General features: G+C 40.1%; 1 protein-coding gene across 43 annotated transcripts in view; it reads left to right on the top strand.

Annotated features, from left to right (window-relative positions):
* The window catches only part of Ank2 (ankyrin 2), a 313,942-nt gene that overhangs the window by 86,107 nt on the left and 200,931 nt on the right, over positions 1–26,904 (top strand). For 15 of the 43 annotated variants that reach the window (XM_076574960.1, XM_076574955.1, XM_076574954.1 and 12 more), the window contains exon 1: positions 6,053–6,313. The exons of 19 other annotated variants lie outside the window; for them this stretch is intronic. In XM_076574960.1, coding sequence (XP_076431075.1) covers positions 6,179–6,313 — 135 coding nt within the window. In that variant the 5' untranslated portion in view covers positions 6,053–6,178. Of the gene's footprint in view, positions 1–6,045; positions 6,314–26,904 lie in introns of those variants that run through there. 9 more of the 43 variants (XM_076574947.1, XM_076574946.1, XM_042279862.2 and 6 more) reach the window with 2 other exon arrangements.

The raw sequence follows: 26,904 nt of genomic DNA, 5'->3' as shown, positions 1-26,904 counted from the left end.
CACAAATATACACACATACTCTCTCACACACACAGACACAGATACATACATATATAATACACATACATAGAATTAAAAAATACTTTGAAACCATTAGATTAAAATACTGGATGTATAATTTCATGGAATTTACACTTGAAAGAAATTTTTATTAATACCAAATGGATACCAGAAATGACCTCTCTTGACTGTTTGGATGCATATGGCTCAATGCCTGGGAACCTTTGAAAGAAAGCAAATACTAAGTGAAGTGAGAATGGATAGGGTAGAACTAAAGTGGATTTTCATTTGTTGGTCTTAATGATGGGTCACTCGGTTGAGTTGAGTGTAAGGCAGACTAGGCTGCATGCATAACAATAAGAGATTATTTCCAGGATTCCATATAAATCTCACTAGTACAGAACTGTTACCTATCCTGTCTATATGAAAACACTGAGTTTAACTACTGTTGCATGTGTTTTTCTAGTTTCCTTTTGGATGGGAAAGACTAGACAACTGTGACATGCAGGTACAGAGCACAACTGGGCAGCTTTCTCCCCAGACTCCCAGTAGCAGTCACCTTGTCTAAGAATGATGGTCCTTTGGGGATCAGGCATTCTCCACGAACTGACCAAGAACAATGCCATCTACTATTCATTTTAAATTTAATTTAATAGAGTTCTGATGATTCCTCTCAGATGTTTTACTTAGTTCAAAATGGTTAGTAAAATGAAGAGAAAAACTGGATTGATTTTCTAACTTTTAAATAGTTTTAAACTTTTAAAACGATACTGTGACAGACACTTGTGGGGCTCTTCACAGGACACTGGCATGTCAGGCTATTTTCTAAGTCTTGTCTGTACATATCTTTCCTTCAGATCAAGTAGGGGTGCACAATGGTGACTTTGTTATTCATGTTGCATTTCAGAATCCCCTTCACAGAACCGAATTATTCAAACAGCTTTCTCTGGACACCCTACCTTTCTTGCCTCACAGACTCTTTAATGTCCGTAAGTGACATTTATTGAAAGCCCACTTTGTACTGGGCACAGAGTGAAGTGGCCTTTGGAAACCTTCCTGAGTTGTTAGCCTCTCTTTTAAGGAATGTTGTCCTTGATAAGCCACAAGTCCGGAGGCAGCAGTCTGGAATGAAATCATAGCTGGAAGGATTGTAAAAGTAAATTGGCAAATTGATGTTTGTAGGCCCCGGAATAGCTTGGTGATACTCATTTTGGTTAATGTGTGTTAAGCGCAAACAGAAGTCATTTGTACTGACCTCAGTGAGAAAATGGAGCTGCCCACTGCCACAGAGAACCCAATGGAAATCCAAACATTATGCTCTTCTCCGTATTGATCAATTTACATAACAGATGCAGCTGACAAAAATCATTGTTTCACTTTTAGCCAAATAAATTATATCAAATGAGCTGAAACATAGAAGAAAACAGCATACTAACTGGGCTCCTGCACAGAATGTACCAGCTTATTTCCATAGTTCAGTGATTCAGAAAGTTGGATTAACTTGTCCTTGGTTTCATGTGATAGTGTTTGGGAGAATTTGCATGCAGTGAAATAACAAAATATTAGTTTAATCAGATGGATACATTTGAGGAAAACAGCTTCAAAGTATACTAAAAAATGATAAAGGGAAGATTGTAATCTAAACAGAATTTTAAAAAGATTTATATTTTAAAGAAAGATTTACATACTTCATGTGTTTGAGTGCTTTGCATGCATGTATGTTCATGTGTGTGTACTATGGGCACATCTTCTGAATGAGCAGGATTTGGTTTTAACTGCTGAGCTATCTCTCCAGCAGCAAGCAAGAAAAAAATAACTTCCATAATTCTGAGAGACACATTCTTTCTACTTTGCTCCTAAACAGACGTGTGGTAATTAAAAAAAATTTTTTAATGTGATAGTACTCCCACTTTAAGAACAAGTTAATCAAAACATTTGAGGGACACCAAGGCCCCTCTTAGCCTATCCAGGTTTTGGAGACCTGGATTACCAGATCCTGTAATGTCATGTTGTCAGTCTGAAAGAGGAATTCTACCTCCAGGCCAGCATAACCATTTATTTTACAGTGGTGGACTCTGAGAGCTGTAGCCAAATTATCAGTCTGGCTAATGTTCAAGTAAGGCAGGACAAGAGGGTACTCTCTTGAAGAGGAGCCTCCTGGGTACCCGGAAAGATTCCTTCCTCTTCCACCATGGTCCTATCCTATTCTTCAGTTCTCCAGGGAAAACAGAGTGACGAAAGGGAGGTCATAGAAATGGCACCTGATGTCCCCACCCATGAAATAGTCTAAATAGAAGATGGTCAGCTTCAACTACCACTGCGTGTTAAATAGTGGTTCAGTGTTACAGATTTTGTGCCCAAGAAGACAAAAACCTCAGGAGCTTAGAGGGAGCTAGCATCTAGTTGGAGTCCTGTACTTCCCAAAGCAGAAAATTGAAGTGCAGATTTGATAATGTTTTACAAATTCACACAGGTCAGCTAGTGGTCGAACCAAGACTTCAATGAGTAATGCCTGCCAAGAGTTTTTCAAAACTCCCCTGCAGAAGTCTTTAAGTCAAGTGATACAACCGAGGCAATGATTTCTTCTCCAATGCGTGACTTTCCTGATGATTTTTTAACTGTGATCCCGTCATTGAAAAGGTGAAATTGAAAACAGCAGTGACTGTTTTTCAGATTTGCTGTTTTAGGGACTTGAGCAAAGACTTTTTCAGCGAAGAAGCCAGCCTTTGTTCTCAGCCCATAGTTGTTTTCTTCTTGTAATGGATCAAAAGACCAATGCAGTTGAACTAATAACTGTAAAGTGCCCGAAAACTCGAGAAGAGATTGCAGATGTCATGTCATGAAGGATTTGAATTTCACCATCAAAACCATGTATCAAGCTCATGTATCCTTCTCCAAGCGTGGTCAAACATGCAAATGTTTGCTTTCTGAGTAATTTGCCCTAATGACTTTGAAGCATTTTTAAGGAACAGTGGTGGCATTGTTCGGCCCCGGCAGCAAGCACATCCTTTGTCAGATGTCCTGAGAGATGGAAACAGTCCACCAGGATGGTTTAAGACATGGTGCTGCATTGGTTAACCTTGTCTTCAATTAGACAAAATGTTGCCTCTGTAGATTATTATATCCCTGACACTTTGGAGACACACCCTCCTGGCTCTTAGCCATTAGCTACCAAACCATAGAATGAGAGCTCTTTTAATTTCTTAAAAGTTTTAACTTTCCTGCAGACCCTTCACACTTTCATTGTCATTTAGAAGTACTGGAGTTTGGGGGAAAGTTTTAAGTGATTTTGAATAGAAAGTTGCTCGTTGGCAGTTCCGTTTTCACAGGCATTGAGGGCCTCTCAGTTCATCATTTAAACCTGGTCAGTAGAACCGGGCAATTTCAGCCATGACAAGAACATCAGGGTTTCTCTTGACCTCTCCTCTGTCCGTGCTTATTCAGCAGTGGGATTTGGGGGCTAGCATATGTTGTCTTTGGGACAATCCTGGTGATAGAACTGTAGATACTCAATAAGCAGGAAGTTTCTCTGTTGAAGAAAGAAAAAAAAAAGTTTCTGTGGGAAAGTAACTTCTGAGAGTTGGCAACATGCTACTTTAAATCTCCTTTACTGCTTGCTGCCTTTTAAAAACTCAACAATGTACTACATTTTCTTTTCTAGTAAAATTTACCACATACAGTGTTAATAGTTTTTCAAATACTAAAAGGGGTGTTTATTGTTAAGTAAGGAAATGAACTGAAAATTTTGTCACGCTTAAAATTATTCAGTCTGTTACTGTTGATACATGGAAAAGAAAAATTGAGGCCAGTATAGCTTATGTAAATATAGATATGATGAGACTGTGCTGTTTTCTTTGCTTCACACTTAGCATTCATGTGTTTCGTTAGGTCGGAAGAGGTCAGTGAGAGAGAATAGGCCGATAGGAAAAGGAGTCAAAGCTGATAGAGGTTCCAACCTTATTCAAGAAGATGTTAGAGCAAATGGTAAGCAAACAGGTGCAGAAGTGTACCATGGAAGTTCAGGCAAATGGGAACTGTAAGCTGAGGAGGAGGAGGGGGTAGTGAACATGGGTTGGTGGAGGAGAGGGCATGCTGCTTGGAGGTGGATTGGGCAGCATCGATGAGACAGAGAAATACCAGGGAACAACTCATGCTGGCAAGCACAGCACAATCGTTCACGCAGAAACTCAGAACGATGCCCTTCTCTGGAGTGGCTAAATGTCCCATTTATTTATAGAAGTACACTTCCAGATCTTAGCTCCAGAACATCATAGGGAACCTAGAGATAGTTTGTAGAATTTTCTTCCAGCCCTGTAAGTTGCATAATTCTATGTTAAACATTAGGTCAAATGTTGAATTTTTATATTTCAAAAATGTTAAATTAATTATGAAGTGTGGGGGAGTACATCTCTTTTAGCAGCCAGAAAAATCTTGGCGTGTATTCGGAATTGCTCATACATATTTAAGAAGTAGCCCTTGTAAGCCTTTCTGGAATGACTGTGGATCTTCCCCAGGCTCTGAGAACCTTAGAGAAAAAGAAAAATTAAAGATACATCTTTGGAGAAGAGAATTGAAACACAGAATTAAACATCATAGTTTGCATGATTCCTGTAGCCTGTGCCTCAAGTATGTGGAACATTTGGTGAGAAATCAGTGTTGTGATGAGTCAGCCATTTTAACTGTATAAAATTATCCAACCAACACGAAAGCCTTTGTCTGCCACAGCTCAGCCCTCAATCTAACCTTGTTACTGAAACCAAGGTATTGTCTTCAGTTATCTGTTCTCATAATGCTTTAGCATTGATAGTGTTTAGAGTCTGCTCCCCTTTAATGTAGTGGAGCATGTGACCCACAGATTGTTATAGTATTTTTGCATCAGTCAACAGTTAAAAACAATCTGGTTTTAAAAGATACCTTCTCTTGTAGTTGAAAAGTAAGGAAATTTCATTGAATAGTAATGCCTCCAAGTAATTGAAGTATAGTGGTTAGATCTTTATAATACATAATATACTTTAGCACCATGGTCTCTGGAATGAGGTGGCTTGAGGTCCTATGCAAAACAATAATCCTCAGTTGCCATAGCTTACAACTATTTGAAGAAGATGACTTTTATGCACATGTATGCACACACTTACTGGATAACAAACAAGAAAGGGGAGGACTCATTCAGATCATTACATACGGGAATCCTAATGGAGTCAGTGGTATTCATTCCATGGTAATCAATAACAAGCCCTCATATTCTATCATAGTTGGCCTCCTAAATCCTCCTAAATATTTACAGTATTTATCTTAGTGAGAAACAAAATAAATATTTCAAAAACCTACAATGTGATTTCTAAGATTGTGCCATGGTGAAAGCCATGTTGAACATTTTCTTATGCAGTTTGTGAACATATTTTCAGATATTAAAGATTAACGAGAATTACAAATGAATCAAAGTGTTTGCTCTTATGCTGCCACTATTGGGTAATAACAAGTTGTGTATAATTTATAAAAATTAAAACTTGCACACAAGGTTCAAATGAACCATTTTGGCTGCTATGTTTCCGATGAATATTTTAAAGGGCTAGCTAGTTCTTTTCTGTAATTGGCATTGGAGGGGAGGGGACATCAGCCACTTTGGATGCTGCTTGGCTCAAGCAATCGCAAAATAATAGTTGTCTGTTATGTCAACGGAGCCAAGTTATTAAGAGAGTTTGCATTTTGTGTGAGTCTGCAGAGGAAAAAAAAATCAAAGGATTACCAGGAATTTATTGAGGAATGCAAAACTTCTCATATGGAGAGACATTTCACACAGCAGGACCTTCAGCCCATGTGTGAGGCAGGCTGCTTGCATGGTGAAAAACAAAACAGCACCGCCCCCTCCCCTCCTCCCTGTCGGCTTCACCCCCCTCACTCCATTGACATGCATAGCTGGCCTGGTAGGTGTAAAAATAGACTGGCAGTCCCTGAACTGGACATGGCCACTGAATGCAGCCTACAGTTGCTGGGGTTTTGAGTTCCCTCCGACACCAGCAAACCGGACAGCAGGTGGGGAGACCCGGTGAGGGCTATGTGGGAGAACTGAGCAGAGGAGTTCAGGATGATGGATTGTCCCCGCTAGTGGGTACCTGGGAGCCCAGGCCAGCGTGCACGGGGCCAGGGCCGGCCCACGGATCACAGCTGTGGAGCTGAGATGGGGAATGCCGCTCTCTGCCAGTCTTGCCATGCGAACAAGAGCGTCAGAGCACAAGGGAACATGCTGGAACTGGATGCAACTCCAGACTACTATGGCTGTAACAGTGACCATGCCAAAGAACCTGTCTTCCGGGTAAGTGTTAGGCCACAGATGGGGAAGATGTTAGGATATGGGTCTAAGAATCAACAGTGGTGCTCGTTGGTCGAATCTCTCCACTTCCTGGAAGGAAGCTGACGTGAAATCAATGGGATTTCACCACGTGACTGTCTGGGATTCAGTGGCCTGCTGCTGTGTGGTCTGAACGCTATTGGATGCAGTGTGTTTATCTCTTCTTGCTTCTCTATAGTTACAAACTGACTCGTGAGGAAGAGCATTGAACTGTGTCTTTTTTTTTTTTTTTTTGTGATATATATTTTTTATTTTACAATACCATTCAGTTCTACATATCAGCCATGGGTTCCCCTATTCTCCCCCCTCCCACGCCCTCCCCTTACCCCCAGCCCATCCTCCATTCCCACCTCCTCCAGGACAAGTCCTCCCCCGAGGACTGTGATCAACTTGGTAGACTCAGTCCAGGGAGGTCCAGTCCCTTCCTCCCAGACTAAGCCAAGTGTTAGTTAAGCATAAGTTCCTGGTTTCAAACAGCCAACTCATGGAATGAGCACAGGACTTGGTCCCACTGCCTAGATGCCTCCCAAACTGATCAAGCCAATCAACTGTCTCACCTATTCAGAGGGCCTGATCCAGCTGGGAGCCCCTCAGCCTTTGGTTCATAGTTCATGTGTTTCCATTCATTTGGCTATTTTTTTTCAATAATTGAGTAAAACTGAAATTGATTATATGCCACAGTCATCCTAGGGACCTCCATGCTATATATATAGCCTCTATGGTTCTATGGGTTGTGGTCTGATTGTTCATTTTATATCTAGAATCCACCAATGAGTGAGTACATACCATAACTGTCTTTCTGGGTTTGGGTTACCTCACTCAGGATGATTTTTTCTAGTTCCATCCATTTGCCTGCAAATTTCATGCTTTCATTGTTTTTCTCTGCTGAGTTGAACTGTGTCTTTTTAGCTTGGAGTTTTGGCAAGGCTGAACATGCGTGCATGCGTTTGTGTGTGTGTGTGTGTGTGTGTGTGTGTGTGTGTGTGTGTGTGTGTATGCACACATACACCATTATAGAGTGAGTTTCAGTAGTATTGTAGAGACTCATGTTCAGGCCACCAAATTCTTTTCCTATTTATATACTGTACATTTCATTCTTTCATTAGGCCAGAGGGCATTTTGTAAGCCTCTGCTAACTCAGAATTCCAGCTCTAGCAATAAAGGCATTGTTCATGTCGTTAGTGAGTAATTTCAGTGAGGCCTTTAGATATAGGTCCAGTTAGGATCATACTACTTAGTGAAAAGGCTTAAATGCTGAGAAGACAGATATTTTAAGTTGGCCTTTAGATTTTAATGGTTCTTTAATGTATGCAAAGATTTAATGTGACTTAAAGGTAAGTGTTGACCCAGGTTTTCATATGTACGGGAAGAGTCAGAAGTTGACCAGAATTTCAGAGTGAACTGGCACAAGGCGTGTTTGTAAGGGACAGACATCAAGGGCTTTGCCTTCCTGAACTTGCCCCTGTTTCCAGGAGTGACCACAGGTTGTGAGGTGTGCCTGTCCTCTTTGGCTGTTCCTGTGACCTGGACCTTTGGAACTCTCTGATTGTAGTGACATTGGGGCTGGACTTAGAGCCTGTCAATGAAAACAATCTGCAGAGCAATGCTGTATCTGGCAGAGGAGAGGAGAAAGCCCTGGACTGAGAGGAGGCAGCCCTTCCAAGCCCTGAGCTACCCAGGCTGGAGGAAGTGAAACATTTGGGAAGCAAACCACTTCTCCACGGAGAAGAGTGGCCTGAGGTTTGCTTGGTGAGGTGGAGCCAGGAGCAGGGTGTTGCTCTTTTGGGGTCAGAGTTTAAATTAGCCACATCCACACAGAGATCCTTGAGGATCTCACAGTGATCTCTTCTAATAAACCAGAGGTAGGGGACAAAACATGGCGGGCAAGAAGCAGCCACATGCCTGCCCGTTGCAGGATAACAAACAGATTGTGTGAGAATTAATTGCCTTATTTAAAAACTGTTTGTAGCCGGGCGGTGGTGGCGCACGCCTTTAATCCCAGCACTCGGGAGGCAGAGGCAGGCGAATCTCTGTGAGTTCGAGGCCAGCCTGGACTACCAAGTGAGTTCCAGGAAAGGCGCAAAGCTACACAGAGAAACCCTGTCTCGAAAAAACCAAAAAAAAAAAAAAATAAAAAAAATAAAAACTGTTTGTGCCGGGCGGTGGTGGCGCACGCCTTTAATCCCAGCACTCGGGGGAGGCAGAGCCAGGTGGATCTGTGTGAGTTCGAGGCCAGCCTGGGCTACCAAGTGAGCTCCAGGAAAGGCGCAAAGCTACGCAGAGAAACCCTGTCTCGAAAAACCAAAAAACAAAACAAAAAAACCACAAAAAACAAAAAAAAACACACAAAAAAACCAAAAAACAAAAACAAAAAAACCCTGTATGTTCATGAGCTTTTAAAAATTGTTCAGAATTTAGGACATTCAAAAATATTAGTTAATAATTATATTGATGGCTTTAAGTTATACATGTATAAGCCATTTATTTATCCATAAGGGCTGGAGATGTAACTCAGGGATAGGGCACTTACCTAGCACATGTTAGGCTCTGGGTTCCATAACAGCCCTGGGAAAAATGTCTCAGGTAAAATAACGCATGGAAGGAAGTGGGAAGCACCTTAAGAATTAAGTGCAAGAGTGGAACAAAGGTAACGTTTTAAATGTGGGGGACAGAGGAGGGATGACTTCCTGAGTTTCTATGGAGTTGATATATTCTCTGAGGTAAAGAGGAAGTGACAAGGTGACCTTGAGGCCCCAGGGCTAGAAAGAGAAATTCATTCAGAGCTTCAGAGTCCAAAAAGTCATCAAAAATGATATTCCAGAGTGTTGTGATTTTTCCTGGGTGTGTTGGTACATACCTGTAATCCCCAAACTCAGGAAACCGATGCAGGCTGACTTCACCACCCCTCCAATAGTGGAGATAGTGAAAAGCAAGACATTCTTCTTCAATATTATTACTATCCACTTGCATTTAAGATTTCATAGATAGGCTTTAAGGAAGAGGAAGTGAGTCAGAGCAGAATAATTTCCAGATGCCTGTGTAATTAAACATGAACATATATAAAGTAATTGTAAACATCAGTATGAGCACTATTTTGACTGGATGATAACTTTTAAGTAGTAAAGCAAATTTTTAGAATTCTGTATTTGAGAAGCAGTACATTATTGTTAAAAGGTCTTCATACACTGAAGCTTAAATCTGTGGTACAGTTGATCAGACTCTGTCTGGAACAGTCCAGTGAGTAAATTCTCTAGTTCTATGGCACAGGGTCTTCATTATAGTTATTCCTCTCTGCATTGGTAGCCATAGTGACAGATACACAAATGAATTTAGCTATATTCACAAAGTTACAAAGTCTTTCTATTATGAAAGTTTTAGTTGCTAAATGATTTAATCACTAATTAATGATTTCAGTTACTATTTTATTAGGAAAATGAAAAGTTATATATCTATTATTTTAACAAAGATGTATAACCTAATGGTCTTCAATTTTGGAAAATTGTGCTGACTCATAAGCATTCTGGGTACATAAATTGTAGCAGTTATTTTAAAAGCTACTTTGGAAAATGTACCAAAATGTGTTTGCAATGCCTTTTTTCACTTTGCCAGTGCCATTTAGGACTCTATTACAGGGAGGTATTTGCAGTGAGAAAGGAGGCAGGCTGACCTGTTATTCAGATGCACCCCATCTGAATAACTCCACTTAGCAGGGTGCAGAGCCACACAGCTGCTCATCCTGCAAAGGCCCAAGAGAGTGCCCACCTGTGAAAGTGTCACTCCAGATCTCCTGAGAACATGGCTGCCTTCCTAATGACAGTGTCCCCACCTTTCTTAGCTTGTGTCAGGGGTTTCTTCAGCTATGTGGTGCTGCTTACATTAGTCCACAAAGAGCTCAAAGATCTGCTATTTTCGTCATTGTCTTGTTAGCTCCTAAAAGAAAACATTCATAGCAGGAGAGAGTGGAGAAAAACAAAACAAAACAAAACCAAAAAAAACCAACAACTGCTTATAGATTTTATACAGAGGAGGTCCTGTAGGAATTTTTAATTCTTCATATCATTTTTGTGTCATGTTAATTTCATGTTTATTACAGAAGGGAAAAGTTCATCACTTCTCAGTTACATCTCTAGTTCCACTTCTTAGGTGGCCTTTGCATCTTTTAATCTCAGTTGTGAGAGATGTAGCAAGTCCCCTACCCAGGATGTTTCTGTCTGGGGCATCACTTGAAGGCCTTGCAGCATCCATGTGGGCTTCATGGAATTTGACATGATCTGCTAAGGGGCCGTCTAGAACACCTTCAGAGAACATTGTCTTTGCTTTGGCTTATATTCTTATTGTTATCATTTATAAATTTGCATATTGGTCTACATATACTCTTATTTTTTCACATTATGATCACTTTTTGACTATACCTTATTACATCAAATTGATTTTTAAATTCATCCTAAGAACAAACCGTTAATGTGGCCCTTCAGCACAAATGTTCCTTAGATTATCCAACCTGGTTGAGTTTGGAGTCATCATCTGCACTTTTTGTGAGTTCCCTTTCAGAGATTTTCATTTTCTTGCTTCATTTATTTTCATACTTTGCCCCAATTATAGTAGAAACATTTCAGCTTTTTATTTTACTCTTTTCATTATTCTGTACATCTGCTTATTGCCTTGGACTGTGAGCAGTGAGCCCTGTGATATTACAAAAAAAAGTCAACATTTTTCTATTAGGCTGATGCAAAAGCTAAGTCAACAGTGACTCTTTCCTGTGTGAGATAGAGTTCTAGGGCAGGCCAAGAAACTACAAAAACGGAATCCTGCAATATGGGGAGCAAATTCTAACCAAGCAGGAAGACATAAGCACACTGCCTCACTGGGAGTGAATGAGCCAGTGTGGTCAGGGGAGAGAGAGAGAGAGAGACAGAGAGACAGAGACAGAGACACATAGAGAGACAGAGACAGAGAGACAGAGAGACAGAGAGAGACAGAGAGAGACAGAGAAAGACAGAGACAGAGAGAGACAGAGAGACAGAGAGAGAGACAGAGACAGACAGAGACAGAGACACAGAGAGAGACAGAGAGACAGAGAGAGACACAGAGAGAGAGAGACACGATAGCTGGTGTCACTGAAGCACAGTGAACTCGGGGATGAAGATGAATTACGAGAAGGAATCAGTGGCCAACTTTGGAAGAAGTTCATTGTATTCTTTTAAACACAGAGGTTACCTTGATAATGGGATTTTACTTTTATTCAAAGTATAGTGGGATGCCTTGAACAAATGGTAGGACTTTACTTAGACTGAAAGGATCTTTCCCTCTCTCTCCCTTCCTTCTTCCTCTTCCTCTTCCCATCATACACCCCCAGCAAGAGAGGAAGCAGTGAGAAATTTAATAATGGAGGGCTGGGTTCGTGTATAAGCTGGGGAAGTGAGAAGTGATCAGACTCAAAATGTATTTTGTTTCTATTGAAACTTTGTGTTAGTTTATATAGGCTTTTTGTTGGCTTAAGCAACTAGACACAAGATAAGTAGTATTTACCAGAGTGGGGGGGTCTTTGTGTGTGTGTGTATATATATATGTATATGTATATGTGTGAGAGGGGTGGAAGTAAGGGAGAAAGGGGGAGGGAGGGAGGGAGGGAGAGAGAGAGAGAGAGAGAGAATATTGTGAATCCTATCGGTATGTCAAGAGAATTAAACTTTTCAGGTTTTTTTTTTTAATACTAAAGGAATAAAACAGCCAACCTAAAATTATTTAAAAGATAAGAAAAGTTATTTATGTAGTTAGATAGTAACTCTAATAAGAACTAAGGATATAGTGAAAATCATTCCATTAAAGCATTTCGAAGAATAATAAATGATACAGAGCATGGTCATGTACTTTTGGGATACTTTATTTAATGACAGAGATCAGACACTGCCTAGTTTTAGAAGTAGGACTTAGACACAGAAAATCAGAGTATAAGACAAAATTAAGTGGTGCCAGGGGGGGATGAAATAGGTCCCTCACTGGATGTTGATGAAGAGAAGGACCACTGTGGGTCTTGGTGTCCTGGATGACTCATGGACAGGGACGTTCAGCAGAAATATGTATAGCAGAAGAGCTTCCATGCAAATGAGCTAACCACATAGCTGTTGCTAGAGCCTGTCAACCCAGACCTTGAGCTGATGCCAACCAGACCCTTGTCCCCTGGATCCAACCCCGGCCCCCCCAGCCTTCCTCCATCCTTCAAATAAGCAAGCAAGAGGACACCTGGATTTCAAGGGCCATCAGCACCAGCCCTGCAGTCAGTATCCACTGTGATTGGCAGGTGCCTAGGTGGAGTTACCTCTTAATAGTCAGAATGGCTAATGGAGAAGGTGGGACTTGAAGTAGATCTTGGGAGCTGTTGGAAAGTAGGATTTGGATTGCTGTGTGCAAGAAATTACAGTAAGCGTGAATGAGCCAGGCACTGGTCTGAAGGAATGTCCTAAAGATGGATGAAGTAGAAGTTTCATTGGTAGATTTCAAGGTGTTATGGAGCATCTGAGATTGGTAACTCAGTTTCCATAAGAGCTGCAAAATACATCAAGTTTACTTAACTCTTGTGAAGATTATCCAGTTAATCTTGGAGTCAGTGGTGTGACATTAGAGTGATCTAGAAATACCCTGTACCCTCTTTCCAGCTATAACATCTGCTGCTCAGGCACAGAAAAAAATGAAATTTGGGTAAAAAGCACAGGATTGGATTATTAAGAGATAAATTATTCAAGATTTAAAATATAGACTGTGTATTAGAGGGAGACCACAGACCACAGGCATTTGGAGATTGGGCTAGGTTGTGCTCATATCATGAACTACTTTCTCTTTGACATGCCCAACAAAGTGCCTACCACCTACTTAATATGTTCTTAGTGAACTTTTGTGGAAAAGGTAAGTGGGTTAACTGGGAAGTCACCCACAGAAGCAAATATCATTGTGAACATTTTCTGGATGCAGGTAGCCTGTCCTCAAATCTAGCATAGGTGGTAAAATGGTAGTTAAAAAATATTTAAAGGACTAAGAAGTTCCTGTCATCAGCTTCAGTTCAAAAGGTGAATGAACTTTTCTGTAATTTACATATTATTTTGTAAAAGAATAGATCTTTTCCTGAGCAGTTATTCATTCATGCGACAAACTGTATACAAAGATTAATAGTTGCATTTTCCAGACATGTATTAAAAGATTGTATTATTGTAAGAGGAATGATTTAATGTAAACAGTGATATCTAACTCAGTATCTTGCACATTCCTCTATATCTTTCATACAGTGAGTACATCCAAACCAAACATCGGTGTTTATTTGAACTGTGTGTTGGTTTTAAAGCACCGTTTCTTCTGCTGTATTTCATAAGATGAACTTCACTATACACATAATACACATAGTGTCTTTTCAAGGTCACACGTCTGGGATGGAGCTGAGAATTCACAGGAGAGAAAGCTCTCTTATTTTTTGAGCATTTGCTTCCTTCCCAGGCAGACATCTGCTATGATTCTTACTCATTTCCAGTTCCTGACTTAATGCCTTCATTAAATTTATTATGCCACAGGAAACTTCCACCTGTTTTGTAATTCCTTTATTTTCAATTAAGAGTGCCTTTGAAAATTATGCCATTTTATATCACATTTGATTATAGAAATCTTAGGGGTTTGACTTTTCAATGCTTATATTCACATTGTGTTTGTGTGGGCTTGTGTAGGAAAAGGAAAGCCTTCTTTGTACCTTTCTGTACTATTTTCTTATAAGAGCTCAAACATTACCATGACTACCTGACATGAAACCTTTGCAGTGGTATTCCCAAGAAAGTCAATTATACATTGAAGCTGAGTGAAAACAGAGTCATCAGTAATCGACATTATTCATCGAAACTGGTTCTTGAGGAATTATGAATGTTGCTGATATATTTTTCTTTCTTCTCCTACTCTACCTACCTGACATTAACGAGTTACAAAAGGGGCATTTGAAATAAGCTTAGATTTTTTTTTTTGACCCTATAGTGTAGGAGTCTCCACATTCTAACAGTTGCCTTTGTTGAATAAACACACAGGGCACTAGACTTAAATGTTAAGATTGGAAATCTCACTTTATCATGGACAAATACAAGACATTAGAATTCCACCATGATGAAAACAATGTATTATTGTTCCTTTTAATCTGCTCTTTCAGTAGTTTACTGTGCTAGATAGTTGGCCTCCTAAGAGAAAGGAAGATGCATACAGGGAGACACCTGGTGGGGCAGTGATGTCTGGGAGACTTGTGGAACATTTTGAAACCCCTGGTTGTTAGGTATGGCCCCTTTCTGCCCAGCCCCCGAGTTATAAAGGAAAAGGTGTGTGTACTCGTTACTTTTTTACTGCTGAGATAAAGTACCGAGGCCAAGGCAAGCTTATAGGAGGACGGGGTTTGTTTAGCTTTACAGTCCCAAAGGGATAAGGGTCCATCATGGCGGTAAGTGGCAGCCATTCAATGTTGAGACCTCACATCTTGAACTGCAAGTATGAAGCAGAAGGCACAACGTAAGAGTGGCTCAAATTCTTCAGACTCTCAAAGCCCGCACAGGAATGCTTCCTCCAGCAAGACCACACCCCCTAAACATTCCCAACAGCACCACCACCTGGGACCACGCATTGAAATACATGAGCCTGTGGGAGCCTTCTCATTCAATCCTCCACATCTTGGTTAGGAATAAAAGGGGATCGGCAGTTTTTGGTTAGTAATGTGGATATTTTACAGATTCGTCCAGGCAACTATTTTGTGTGATTTTTTTTTTTGAAAGTGGTTTATGGGTGTTAAGTGTAGTAGTGAGTGCATGCCTTTAATCCCCAGCACTTGTGAGACTGAGGGCAGCATGGTCTACAGAGTGAGTTCCAGGACAGCTAGGGTTGGTTGCATAGTGAGACCCTGTTTCAATCAAAGGAAACACAACAGAACAAAACAAAATGACACATATAGTATTCAACTAATTCTGCTTTGTTACATGATAATTTTTGATGGTTGATGACGGCTTAGGTGATAAAGCACATTTGGCATGGTGTGATAAATACATAGCATGAAAGGTCTAGTTAGTCATTTAAAGGTAGCTCTTCTCAAAGTGTATTCTATGAATAACATATCTGAAAGATCACCTGTGGTGTTTGAGACCAGCAGAACCTTTTGAGACCTCCTGGACGTGAATTTCAGGTGGTATCCAGGAATATATATTTAACAAGATTAAACATGATCTCTAGCTAGCTCATAAATGAAATCCGGTAGGATAACTACTACTTTGTGTTGAGAGTGGGGTGGGTTGATTTTCCTGAAGAGACAGGCTGGGTGCGTACTGTCAGCACACAAGGACACAAGAATGTTAATAGGCTTTTCCTGTTCAACTTGTTGGCAACACTCTATCGGTAATTAAAGAAGCCAAGACCACATGGGGCATGTGGAAACAGAGGATGTTCTGCCAGCAAGCTGGACCCCTGTGGGTTTGTGCATTACCTTAACAGTCAGAAAGGCTCTGTTCTGTGTTGCAGTGGAGTTGGAAGCCACAGCATTTAGAAGACGTTTAAGTCCCACTCTCAAAAGCAAGTCATTTCTGCTTACCTCCCAAGTGTCCTTTTATTTATTGTTTGACCTTGTCAGCTCTCACCAGGAGTCCAGGCACAGGAGCACTGAAGAGGTTATGAAAATGTGTTCCCAAGCTTTAAAAATCAGAATTTGACTCTACTGTTGAGTACTTTGAATAACAAGATTGTTCAGAATGGTCTGTTATTCCCTCTGAGTTGAAGTCCAGTCCATTATCCTGGCTGCATTCTAAACTTCTGCCTGAAGCGTCACGCAGCACATGAGAGATGATTAACAACTACCTCTGGCCTCATTAAAAGTTCTTAGCACATCAACTGCTAAAAGCAAAACCATGGACATATTAGAGTTAGCAGTTTGTTCCAGCAAAAGACAGCTGATGAGTCAACCCTGAGCCAGGACTGGGCTCAGCAGTGGGCAGGCAGGAAGTATGGCTAGAAGAAGGAGGTCCTTTAATGAAACAGCTACAAGTCTGTGTTAGCCTTACTTGAGTCTGGTGTGAGGAGCCATTTGCTTCGTCTGGCTATGGTCTGATTAGGTAGTGGCCCGAGACTGGGTAAAGCTCAACTGCTCTTTGGCCTGGGCTCGGCAATTGTGCTAAGAATATACTGTTAGTTACAGTTTTATCTGTGTGTTACCTTAGGTTCCAGTTTGCTACAGAGGGACTCATGGTACAGAGCAGACAGCTTCTGGGTGAATTGTACTTGATTAACTATAAATAATATGAAATAGAAAATACCCAGTAGTCCATATGTAGATATGTATATGTATATATGTATATACATATATATTTGAAAGTAGATAATTTTAAACTATATTCTGAATAGGATTTCCCTTTTCCCAATTCCTCCCAGACCCCCGCTCCACCTTCCCACCCATCCAAATCCATACTTTTTCTTCCTCTGTATCATTAGAAAAAAAATGGGAACCTAAGAAAATAATAAAAACATCAACAGACCTGTATGTGACCAAACAAACAATAAGGGGAAAAAAAGAGCCAAAGAAAAAGCACAGGAAACACATACAGACACAGAGACACACAGAAATTCCATAAAAAGATAAAATCGGAAACCATAATATATAAACAAATGACCTATAGGGTTAAAAAAAAAGCCCAGACATATTATGAGACCAAAAACCCTCTAAGACTACCATTTAGTTTGCTTTGTGTTGGCTATCTACTGCTGGAGCTGGGGCCTGCCCTTAAGAGCGTTGTATACCCAGTAAAACTCCATTGGAGAATATTAATTTTCCCTTTGGGGGTTGTTACCAGTTGGGGAGAACTCTGGGTTAGGGATGAGGACAGGTGTCCACTTCCCCTGTCAGTGCTGGGACCCCATCTGGGTTGAACCTGTCCAGGATCTGTGCATGCTGCCATCATCTCTCTGAGTTCCTACTGTGAACCAGTCCTGTTGCGTCGAGAAGGCCTTGTTGTCTGTGTGTCCTCCATCCCCACCGACTTTTACATTCTTTCTGCCTCCTCTTCTGCGGAGTTCCCTAAGCCTTGAGGAGAGGGATTTGATGGAGACATCCTATTTATGACTGAGTATTCAGAGAGCTCTCACTCTGCACACTGTTCAGCTGTGTGTCTCTGTATTTACTCCCATCTACTGCAAGAGGAAGCTTCTCTGATGATGGCTGAGTTAGATACTCATCTATGAGTATAGCAGAACATCATCAGGAGTCATTTTATTGCTACGTTCCTATTAGCAGAGAAGTAGTATTTGGTTTTCTCCTAGGTCTCTGACCTATCTCGTCTCAGGTTTTTGGCTCACCCTAGCTCTGTTAGGCATGGGTTCCATCTCATGGAGTGGGCCTGAAATCCAATCAGATAGTGGTTAGTTACTCCCACAACTTTTGTGCCACTATTGCAGGAATGTGTCTTGCATACAAGTCACCATTGTAGATAGGATTTGTAGCTGGGTTGGTGTCTCTCTTTCTCTTCTGGTAGTGTACAGAATACCTTCCAGTAATATGAACACTAGTCAGTAAGGGTAAAGGTTCTATATAGGCATCAGCTCAACTTCTCTGTGTTCAGTGAGTTATGTCGGTGTTGTCTTCAGCAATAGAGTCGCGCCATCAGTTTGTGGAGAGCAATAGTCTAGGTTGTTTGGGAGTTTCCAGGCTTCTTTGGCCAATAACTTGATTAGGTGTCAATCATTCCAGGCACTCAAGGTTTTGTTTGGTGGCAAGAGATGTTCAGTTAGGGCACCATCTCTTCTATTATTTGGCAATTCTATTTAGATCACCTTCATACGTGTTTATATTTTAAGATGCTTCTACTTTAGTAGGTTTCCATATGACCCTCGAACGGCCCTTCGTGTTAGCTGTCTCCTTTCATAGTCCCTCCCTACCTCACTCTTCCCTTCCCCTCTTTATTTGATTCTCCACTCCCTATAGTTTTAAATTGTCTGTATAATTTAATATTTTATTTATTTGTAAAACTAAATATTGAATCAATGCATTACAAGATATTGGTGAAATTCTTAAGGCCACTCCACGTAGTCAAAAGGGAGGTTTATTTTGTGGGGTAACTTACAAGTGAAGGACAAGGTAGCAGGGTCTGGGAAAGGTGTGGCACAGTCCCGCTGTGTTCTCTGGAGAACTCTGCTTGGTCCCAGTGTCCAGGGTCCAGGAACCAACGAGCCCACGCATCCAGATCTCAGGTCTTCAGCGTCCTCTGTCAGCCCCATCTTGTAGGCGTGATCATTACCTAAGCCTCAATGGGGGTTGGAACTTCCAGGTCAAAGCTGGAATGGCTACCCACTACATCTCCCCCACTACAACAAAATAATAAGTATTGAATTCTATTAAGTCTAAGTATCCTTTCTCTCCCTCCCTCCCTCCCTCCCTCCCTCCCTCCCTCCCTCCCTCCCTCCCTCCCTTCTTTCCTTTCTCCCCTTTGTTATCTAGCATACAGACATACATTAAAGAACTAATGTTGGCTTTGGTGATGATTAAGGAATTACACGGTAATCCAGATGCACATGCCAATTGCCATTCTCATTTTTGCAGATTAGTCATTCAATTACAAGTATGTGCCAGAACCCAGCCACGAGCATGGTCAGTCAAGTCATTAGTGTGCTCATCTGCTCTGTGTCTAACCACTTGATACGTTATTGAGACTTTATCTATTCTACACAAGGTGACCTAGAGGTAGAAAATAGTAAAAGAATAATAAAAAGAAAGGAATTATAAAAACATGACATGTGGGAATGTGTGTGGGATACCATATTAACTACCTATTATTGATTCTTTGTTATCCCTGGTTTCTGTTCTGGTATACTGCACAGCATTAATCAAGTCTACATTTTCAGAACTCCTCACAAAAGTTTTTGGAGTCATGCTCTAAACCATGTTTTCATTGGTTCTCTACTGTACCCGAACAACATTTTCAAGGATTTTCATATATTAGCTAAGTTAATTCTCACAGTCCATCTGTTTTATACACAAACCAAAATGAGGATAATGGGAACTTGGTGACTTGCTTAAGGTCACACAGTTCGTGGAAGGCAACAGAACCAGCATTAGGAAAATAGTTCTCAGCATGTCCTGCTGCTGTGCTGGCCCTCTAAGCAAAGAACAGTGTAACAAGGGAGACAAGAGAGACAGTAGACAGCACGTGGAAAGCTTGTGGGCACTGGAAAATTCTACCCACTGGAAAAATTGCATCTGTGTTAGTCATACTCCCCCAACACACACACACACACACACACACACACACACACACACACACACACACGAGTTAAAGAAGCAAAAACGAGGAAAAATTAATCTAGAAGAAAACAGAGAAGTGTTTTACTGATTTCAGGTCTGTAAAATATAAAAATAATAAAAAACGAACTCCCATAGCAGTAGAAGTTTACATTTTGTACTTTCTATATAAAAAAAAAAAACAGGTAAATCTGATGAAAAAAAGGACAGAATTTTACCATGTCTGTGTAAATACTTTCAAAACAAAAGACATTTTAAACTCTTTAAGAAAACACAAAGTCAAAGAACAAAGATGTAGTTGACAATAAGCGCAACATGACTAAGTTTTCAAATTCTCCAGAAATAAGAGGGCCGTGTCAAGATCACAAGACTGAGATGTCAGCAGGACAAGGCAGACATGAGTTTGTGCTTGTACTGAAGTTGCCTTTCCTATGACCAGCTCATGGCAGGTCAGAGATGTGCACATCCTTAGCCCCTCAAAATCATTATTGCATCTTTAGGAATTTAAGGATGGCTACAGTCAATCTGGGACAGAAATTTATAAATAGTTTTTAATCACAAAATTGTTTAAAATAATAAAAGTCAAAGAGACTAGTTAATTATAAATGTTTGCAGAGAGCTAAAAGTAATAATCTGAAAAAAATTATCTGTGAGATTTAAAATATGTTCCAAACCTTTTATACAGGTAATACAATACTTATTTGGTAAAGTTATTTTTGAAATAAAAGACAGAATATTATCGCCCCAAATTTGTGAAAACATCTCTACATACATATAGAATGCATATATAGAAAATTCTCAAAAATAACCCATGAATTTTAGAATGTTGAATTTTGGTAATGGACTATTATGACTTTAGCCATTTTTTAAATTCAGTTTTTAAATGTTCTACTATGAGCCGTGTGTGTGTGTGTTTGTGTGTGTGTGTTTATAATTATCCATCATGTCTGAGATATGGGATACTATTAAAAGCAAAAATGAGTGCAAGAACATAGAAACTAAGTATTTCACACATATTCTCTTAGAATATACCTTTAAATATTTCTTTATGTTTGTAACAAGCCATTTCATTTCATGTCACCTTTGTTTAGACTTTCAATTGGTTTGGAGGAAAGACTTTAATAGAAGTACATTTTTACTATTTACTTTTTAGTAAGAAAAGGAAATTCACTAATATCATTTCTTGAAAGTGACCAACCTTTAAGCAGCAGGTAGAGCGGTTAATTAAGAACAGCTGAGAGAGGTTCTGGAAGCTTCTGGAAGCTTCTGGAAGCAGTCCCACTCAAGGAAACACTCCTGTGTGCGCACGCACTGGAAATTATCCTGCTGCCTCAGAAGCAGGCTTGGAAGGCCTTTTTCTTTTCATGTTAGTAATGACAATGGTGATGGTAACATAGTCCAGTTTTATGTGTTGAGCATAACGTGCAGTAGCATTTTGAAACAATGCAGTTGGGTCCTTAGGACTTACAACTCTTGTGTTAGCCTCATCCCCAAAGAGAAATCTTCTTTTCATTCTGGATGCAGTTCCAACTGCTGGCTCTGCCCCAAGACAAGAAAGGGAATTGGGCACCAGAGGATCAGAATGAATGCTGGGCCAGGAATGTGGCAGTAGTAGCCACCTGTCCCCCAGTCAACAGAGGACTGATATTCAGTACTGCTGAAGGGATCTGGGCAGGTGATGATGAACGGGGCGCCTCTCCAGCAAGACTGGGTTCACTCTCAGTTCTACCACTTTTTTTTTTAACCCCCAAATCCACGGGCAAGTGACGCAATCCCACTGAAGCCAGGCTTCCTCCTTTGAGAAGCTTATGAGGATTAAATAAGATTATGAATGTATTTGAGATATAGTGAGGCTAGCTGCTCATGTTGTCGTACAAGGTACAAGAAAGAAATAGCCTAAGTGCACATTGCTTATTCCCCCGAGGCTCTGAGAATCTAGTGGGACAGCCCTAGCATGTACACAAAACAGGTTGCATCTTTAATCTTATGAACAGATAGTGGACTAGAGGGAAGACAGGCTCCTATCAGGATGTTATATTTGCTGAAAAAATATTTAACATGAACCAATCACTAAAGCTGCATTGATATCTATATTTCTATATCTGGGGACACACACACACACACACACACACACACACACACACACACACACACGAGTCTTGTAAAACTATTAAACATGATTGCTCAATGTGCTATTTGGCAAGTGTTACCTTAAAACAAGTGCAGTACATAAGACACAATGTAATTAATTCTCTTGTTAAATCATAACCACAAGAAGAAGGCACTAGTCAGGATAAATCTTACTAATACTGGTGACTACTTGACACAGTCAGTGATAACTTCATAGCTGTGTTGGTGAGTAAACAGTTACCAGCACAATGCGTACCACTGGTGAGGAAACTCAGAAAATAAAAGTGGTTCATGCCTAGGTCCACAGGCCTTCAGTATTGCCCCATGTGCTTCCCACAGTGTTTGCCCATTTTACACAATGCCAGCCAGAAATGGCATGATGGCAGCCTTCTCTTCATGAACTTCTCAGTATCTTTTACCTTTACAAATGTAATTACTGGGACAAAGGGGATCTGCTATCTTGTTCTTCATCAATGATCAATAATGAACATGGGATATTTCAACTCAGTCAAATTTGGCTACAAGTGCAGTGTGTTGCTTGTTACTAGTTGTAAACAAGTATCCCCTCCCCCCTCCGCCTTCTGATGAAATGCAACGGTAACTTTGGGGATTTTTACTGAGTTCCAACAGAATTAACTTTGTAGTGTAAACCAAATGCTAAAAGGTAAAGCTGAATGCTTTGTGAGTTTAGAATACTTGATTTTCTAAGCTTTTCACCAACTGCTATGTGTTACATGTTGTCCTTTAAAACACACATTCTTTTCTAAACCAATTTCCTATTTTATCCTTTACACTTTTAGTGTAAGATTACATACCCCTGTCCTTCCAGCAACGGCATAGAGTTAAATTTAAATTCTGGAAGTCATTCCTGACGATTGAAATTTACGGCACAAGGGTTAAGTTTGGAAAGTCAGCAGGCTCCACCCTGTGAGGCGGAAGTGGCCTCTCAGTTGTGCCTTGGCCTCATGGGGAAATGACAGCTGTGGCATCTCAGTGTGTTCTACTTGTGGTAAACATCCCGCACAGAAGCCGTTTTCAGTTTCACTGGTACACATGCACACAGACACATGGAGAATTTCTATTCTGTCAATCAGAGCTTTCCGCATCTCTTCTAAGTATGGGCAGGTCATCCGCGGTCCCTCCTAGAGGCAGCACAGTGAGCCCTTCCTTATTCCCGTGACACTGCACCTGCTGATTCTGTGCCAGCCATGATTTCACCCAACATCCTCAGAACCCTGAATCAGATATGCTGCTGTTGTCCATATTCTGTCCCTATTGTTACGTATGTGAAAATACGATCATTGAGGGATGGATCCTCTTGGTTTTTCATTTAGCCTCTAACAAGTAACTGGCACAGAGTAGGTGCTTCAAAAATAATCAGCTATCAACAAAATAACTTTTTGTTAGTAACTGGTTATTTTTAACCATTTTCTCTGGAAATATTTAACTAACTTAATTCCTCTATTTCTAAATGGAAAGCTTCCATTTTCCAATGTGCGTACGTTTAGATTGGTACAACTATGGATCCTGTCAGGAATTTTACATACATTAACTTAGTCACACTAGGGAGTAATTCCCTTTCCATATGGTACACATGTATATGTGATTTTCTTTTTTTGTTTTAACTTAACATTAGATTTCTTGATACTGGAGTGATGTGGTTAAAGTAAAGAAACAAATGGAAAGGTGTTCTTTTATGTTTAATTTACCATAGTTCTGGCACAGTGGAATTCTGCTTTTATCTCGTAAGTTTCATTGTTTGTATTTAGCATCCATGTGGCCAGTAATATGCAAATATGTAAAGGCACCTGGGAGCCATTCATTGCCCTGTAAAGCCCACATACTTCAGAAAATGGGACAAATGAATATGTTTCCAACAATTAAATGAACATTAGAAAAATGGACTCTTGGCATTTTATAGGAGTAATGAAGTTAATAACAGTTCCACGAATGGGATTAGAGACAAATAAATGATTTCTAATAAACAACATAATTATCATACTAAAATTTCAGACACCTAATAATTAGAAAGACTTAAAAAAAAAAAACCAGGAACTCCAAGAATTGCATAAACAATTTGTGGGCCCATTATTCCCAGAAAATAAAATATTGTTATGGAACAAGAAATGATACTATAAACATAATGAATTTGAGTTTTTATGTTAGTCCAGTATAGATATTAATGTTGTCAAAGATTAAAATTTGAGTTCAGAATTTTGTTTTGAGTTCTGATATCATGATGTGTGCTTGTTTGGCTGTAATTAAGTGATACCCTCAAGAAAAGGCAATCTCACTGGTAATTACAGGCAGATTCCCAAGTTTTATAAACAAAGACCTCAGACTGTGTGTATTTCCATGTCCATCTCATTGGGGCCACACAAAATCATCAGCTCAAGGAAATGCATTACAATGGAAAAAACCTGTGCAGTTTCTTTGAAAATAGTGGTTATAATGTCAGGGAAATTACTGGAAAGACTTTCCTTCAAGACTTGATGCTTGGTTCAACCTTGAATACTTCAATGTGAAAAAAGCCATGTAGGTTAGACAGAGCCGTGTGGGGGGCACGGTCAGCACCATCAAGCCGCTTCTGACTGATGGATATCTGCTTTCAAGCAGATGGTCTCTGAAGCTGGAGAGTAATCAGACCAATGGGGATAAAAATCGTATTGCCTGTCTCAAGGGGACAGCAGTGAATTAACACTGCAGGACGTCCAGCACAATAAAACATCGATGAAGGATATTTTCACTTGATTGGGTCTGTTTTTTCATATCATGAGAGTTGTAAAAAACATAAAGGGAGATGAAACTTAATTAAGGTCCATTTAGCCTCATCTTTAAGTATTGCATTGGGGTAAACTTTAAGGTCTTTCCTGGAAAATATGCTGCAATATCTTAACACACTGATTAGTCAGGGAATGAAAAGCATTTCATTCCAACATATTTTAAATTGTCAAGCAAACTGTTGTAGCATAACTCTCTCTCTCTTTATCCCTGACCAAAAGTTGTTAGAATTGATTATTATTCATTTGCAAAACCAACTATTTATGATTAGTAAAGATCCAACAGGGAATTCCTTTGAATTTTTGTACATTTTGAGAAATATTGGTGAACACTTTTGTTCATCCATCCCATGCATGTTGAGTTGATGCAGATAAACATTCTTAGCAGAGGTACCTGGCTAGTTAGAAATTAGGAACATGATTAAGTATAGGATTTGTCCTGAAATAATTTTGAAGGCTGGTGATATAGCTCAGTTGATAGACTACCTAATGTGCATGGAGTAATGGGATTATTCTCAGAATCACATAAACTGAGTGAGGTGGCCCATACCTATGATTCCAGCCCTCCTGGGATGGAGGCCAAAATCTTTGGTTTTTTGACTGCATAAATAAGTTTGAGGCCAAGCTGGAATACATAAGATCCTAAAACAAAACAAAAAGACACATTTCCCTATTGTCCAAAGAATATCAGTTGAAGATTCTCAGTTGATGTCTGAGGGCTGTTTTGACTTCAGCAGAATGTAGACAGACCTGTTAACTAACTTTCAGTGTAGGAGCAGGAGAGAAGGCTTAGTGGTGAAGACTTACCCTCTCATCCCACAACAGGGTTTCACTAGGTAGCCACGGCCGGCCTGCAATTTGCTATGTAGACCAGGCTGGCATCGAACTCACAGAAGCGTCCCTGCCTCTGCCTCCTGAGTGCTGGGATTAAAGATGAGCGAGCTAAACCACCTCTGGCTATTTGCTGCTCTTGCATGGAACCTGTGTTCAGTTTCCAGCAACCACGTGGCAACTCACAATGGTTGGAAAATCTAGTTCTAGGGGCTCTAATGCTCCTCTCTGCCCTCTGGGCACCAGGAACACATGTGCTACAAATACATACGTATAGGCAAACACTTACATTTGAAATAAAAAGAAATCTTACAAAAAAAAAATCCTTCCATCTGTGTGTGGTAGCACATGTTTTTAATATTGGGCCCAGTCTTATCTAGATAGTTCCAGGACAGCCAACTAAGGCTAAGTACACAAGGAGACACTGTCCAAAGGAGAGAGAGAGAGAGAGAGAGAGAGAGAGAGAGAGAGAGAGAGAGAGAGAGAGAGAGAGAGAGAGAAGAAAAGAAAGAATGAAAAAAGAAAGGAAGGAAAAAAGAGAAAGGAGAGAAGAAAAAATCATTCCAATGTAAGGTTCATATTTTTTATAGTGTTCATATATGAAGTACATATTTCCATGTTATTTTAACCATTGAAGCTATTAGAGAGTATTATAGGAAAGCCATGATAATAAGTTAGGACTTGTATAATATTTCAGTTGTCTCTATACATCATTTTGAGTTCAGTCAAACTTTTTTTAAAGTGTTGCATAAGGAGTTAAACGTGCATGATACTTATCTTGATTGCTCGCAATTTTTAAAAATATAAAATAGCAGCATGATCTAGTGATAATCCTTGTGTAAATGCATGACTACTTAAATCAAATCATTCTGGTGTTAAGAAGAGAGTGTGTGGAATGCTCACTACTGGAGACAGATACTCTGAGGTCTGGGTCCCCTTTTGTCCCTTTGAACCCGTATATCTCAGAGTATCTTCAAGTGTTCTGTTTGGGTTATAGCAACAACCTTCTGAGTTGTGTACACATGTGTGCACACCTATGATTTGATTCCTTATTGTTCTGCATTCATCCCTTTCAAGAAAAGCCACAGATTGCAAAACAAACTTAGTAGGTATCCTCCGTGCCGGTAACCAGAATATGTGTGCTCTTACATCATTCCAGCAATTCTAGGAAGTGTTTTTTGATCAGAAATTGAGACATATAAAGAACCAACATGGGGCTGGAGAGAGAATTTGGTGGTTAAGAATACTTACTGCTCTTTCAGAGGACCCAGGTTAGGTTCCCAGCACCCACATGGTGGCTCACAACTGTCTGTAACTCCAGTTCCGGGGAATCTGATGCCTCTTCTGACCTCACCTCTGAAGACTCCTACATGTATGTGGTACACTCACATACAACCACGCACATATACATATACACATAAAATAAATATATTAAAAACCAAGATCATACAATTCATCATTTATTAAATGTGGGTTTTAGCTTACCCTGTTTCTAAGCAGAGCTCCAAGAACCTACAATTAAAAAGTCC

The sequence above is a fragment of the Peromyscus maniculatus genome, chromosome 6 (assembly GCF_049852395.1).
Source record: "Peromyscus maniculatus bairdii isolate BWxNUB_F1_BW_parent chromosome 6, HU_Pman_BW_mat_3.1, whole genome shotgun sequence".
NCBI lineage: Eukaryota > Metazoa > Chordata > Mammalia > Rodentia > Cricetidae > Peromyscus > Peromyscus maniculatus.
This window is presented reverse-complemented; position numbering and strand designations above follow the sequence as displayed.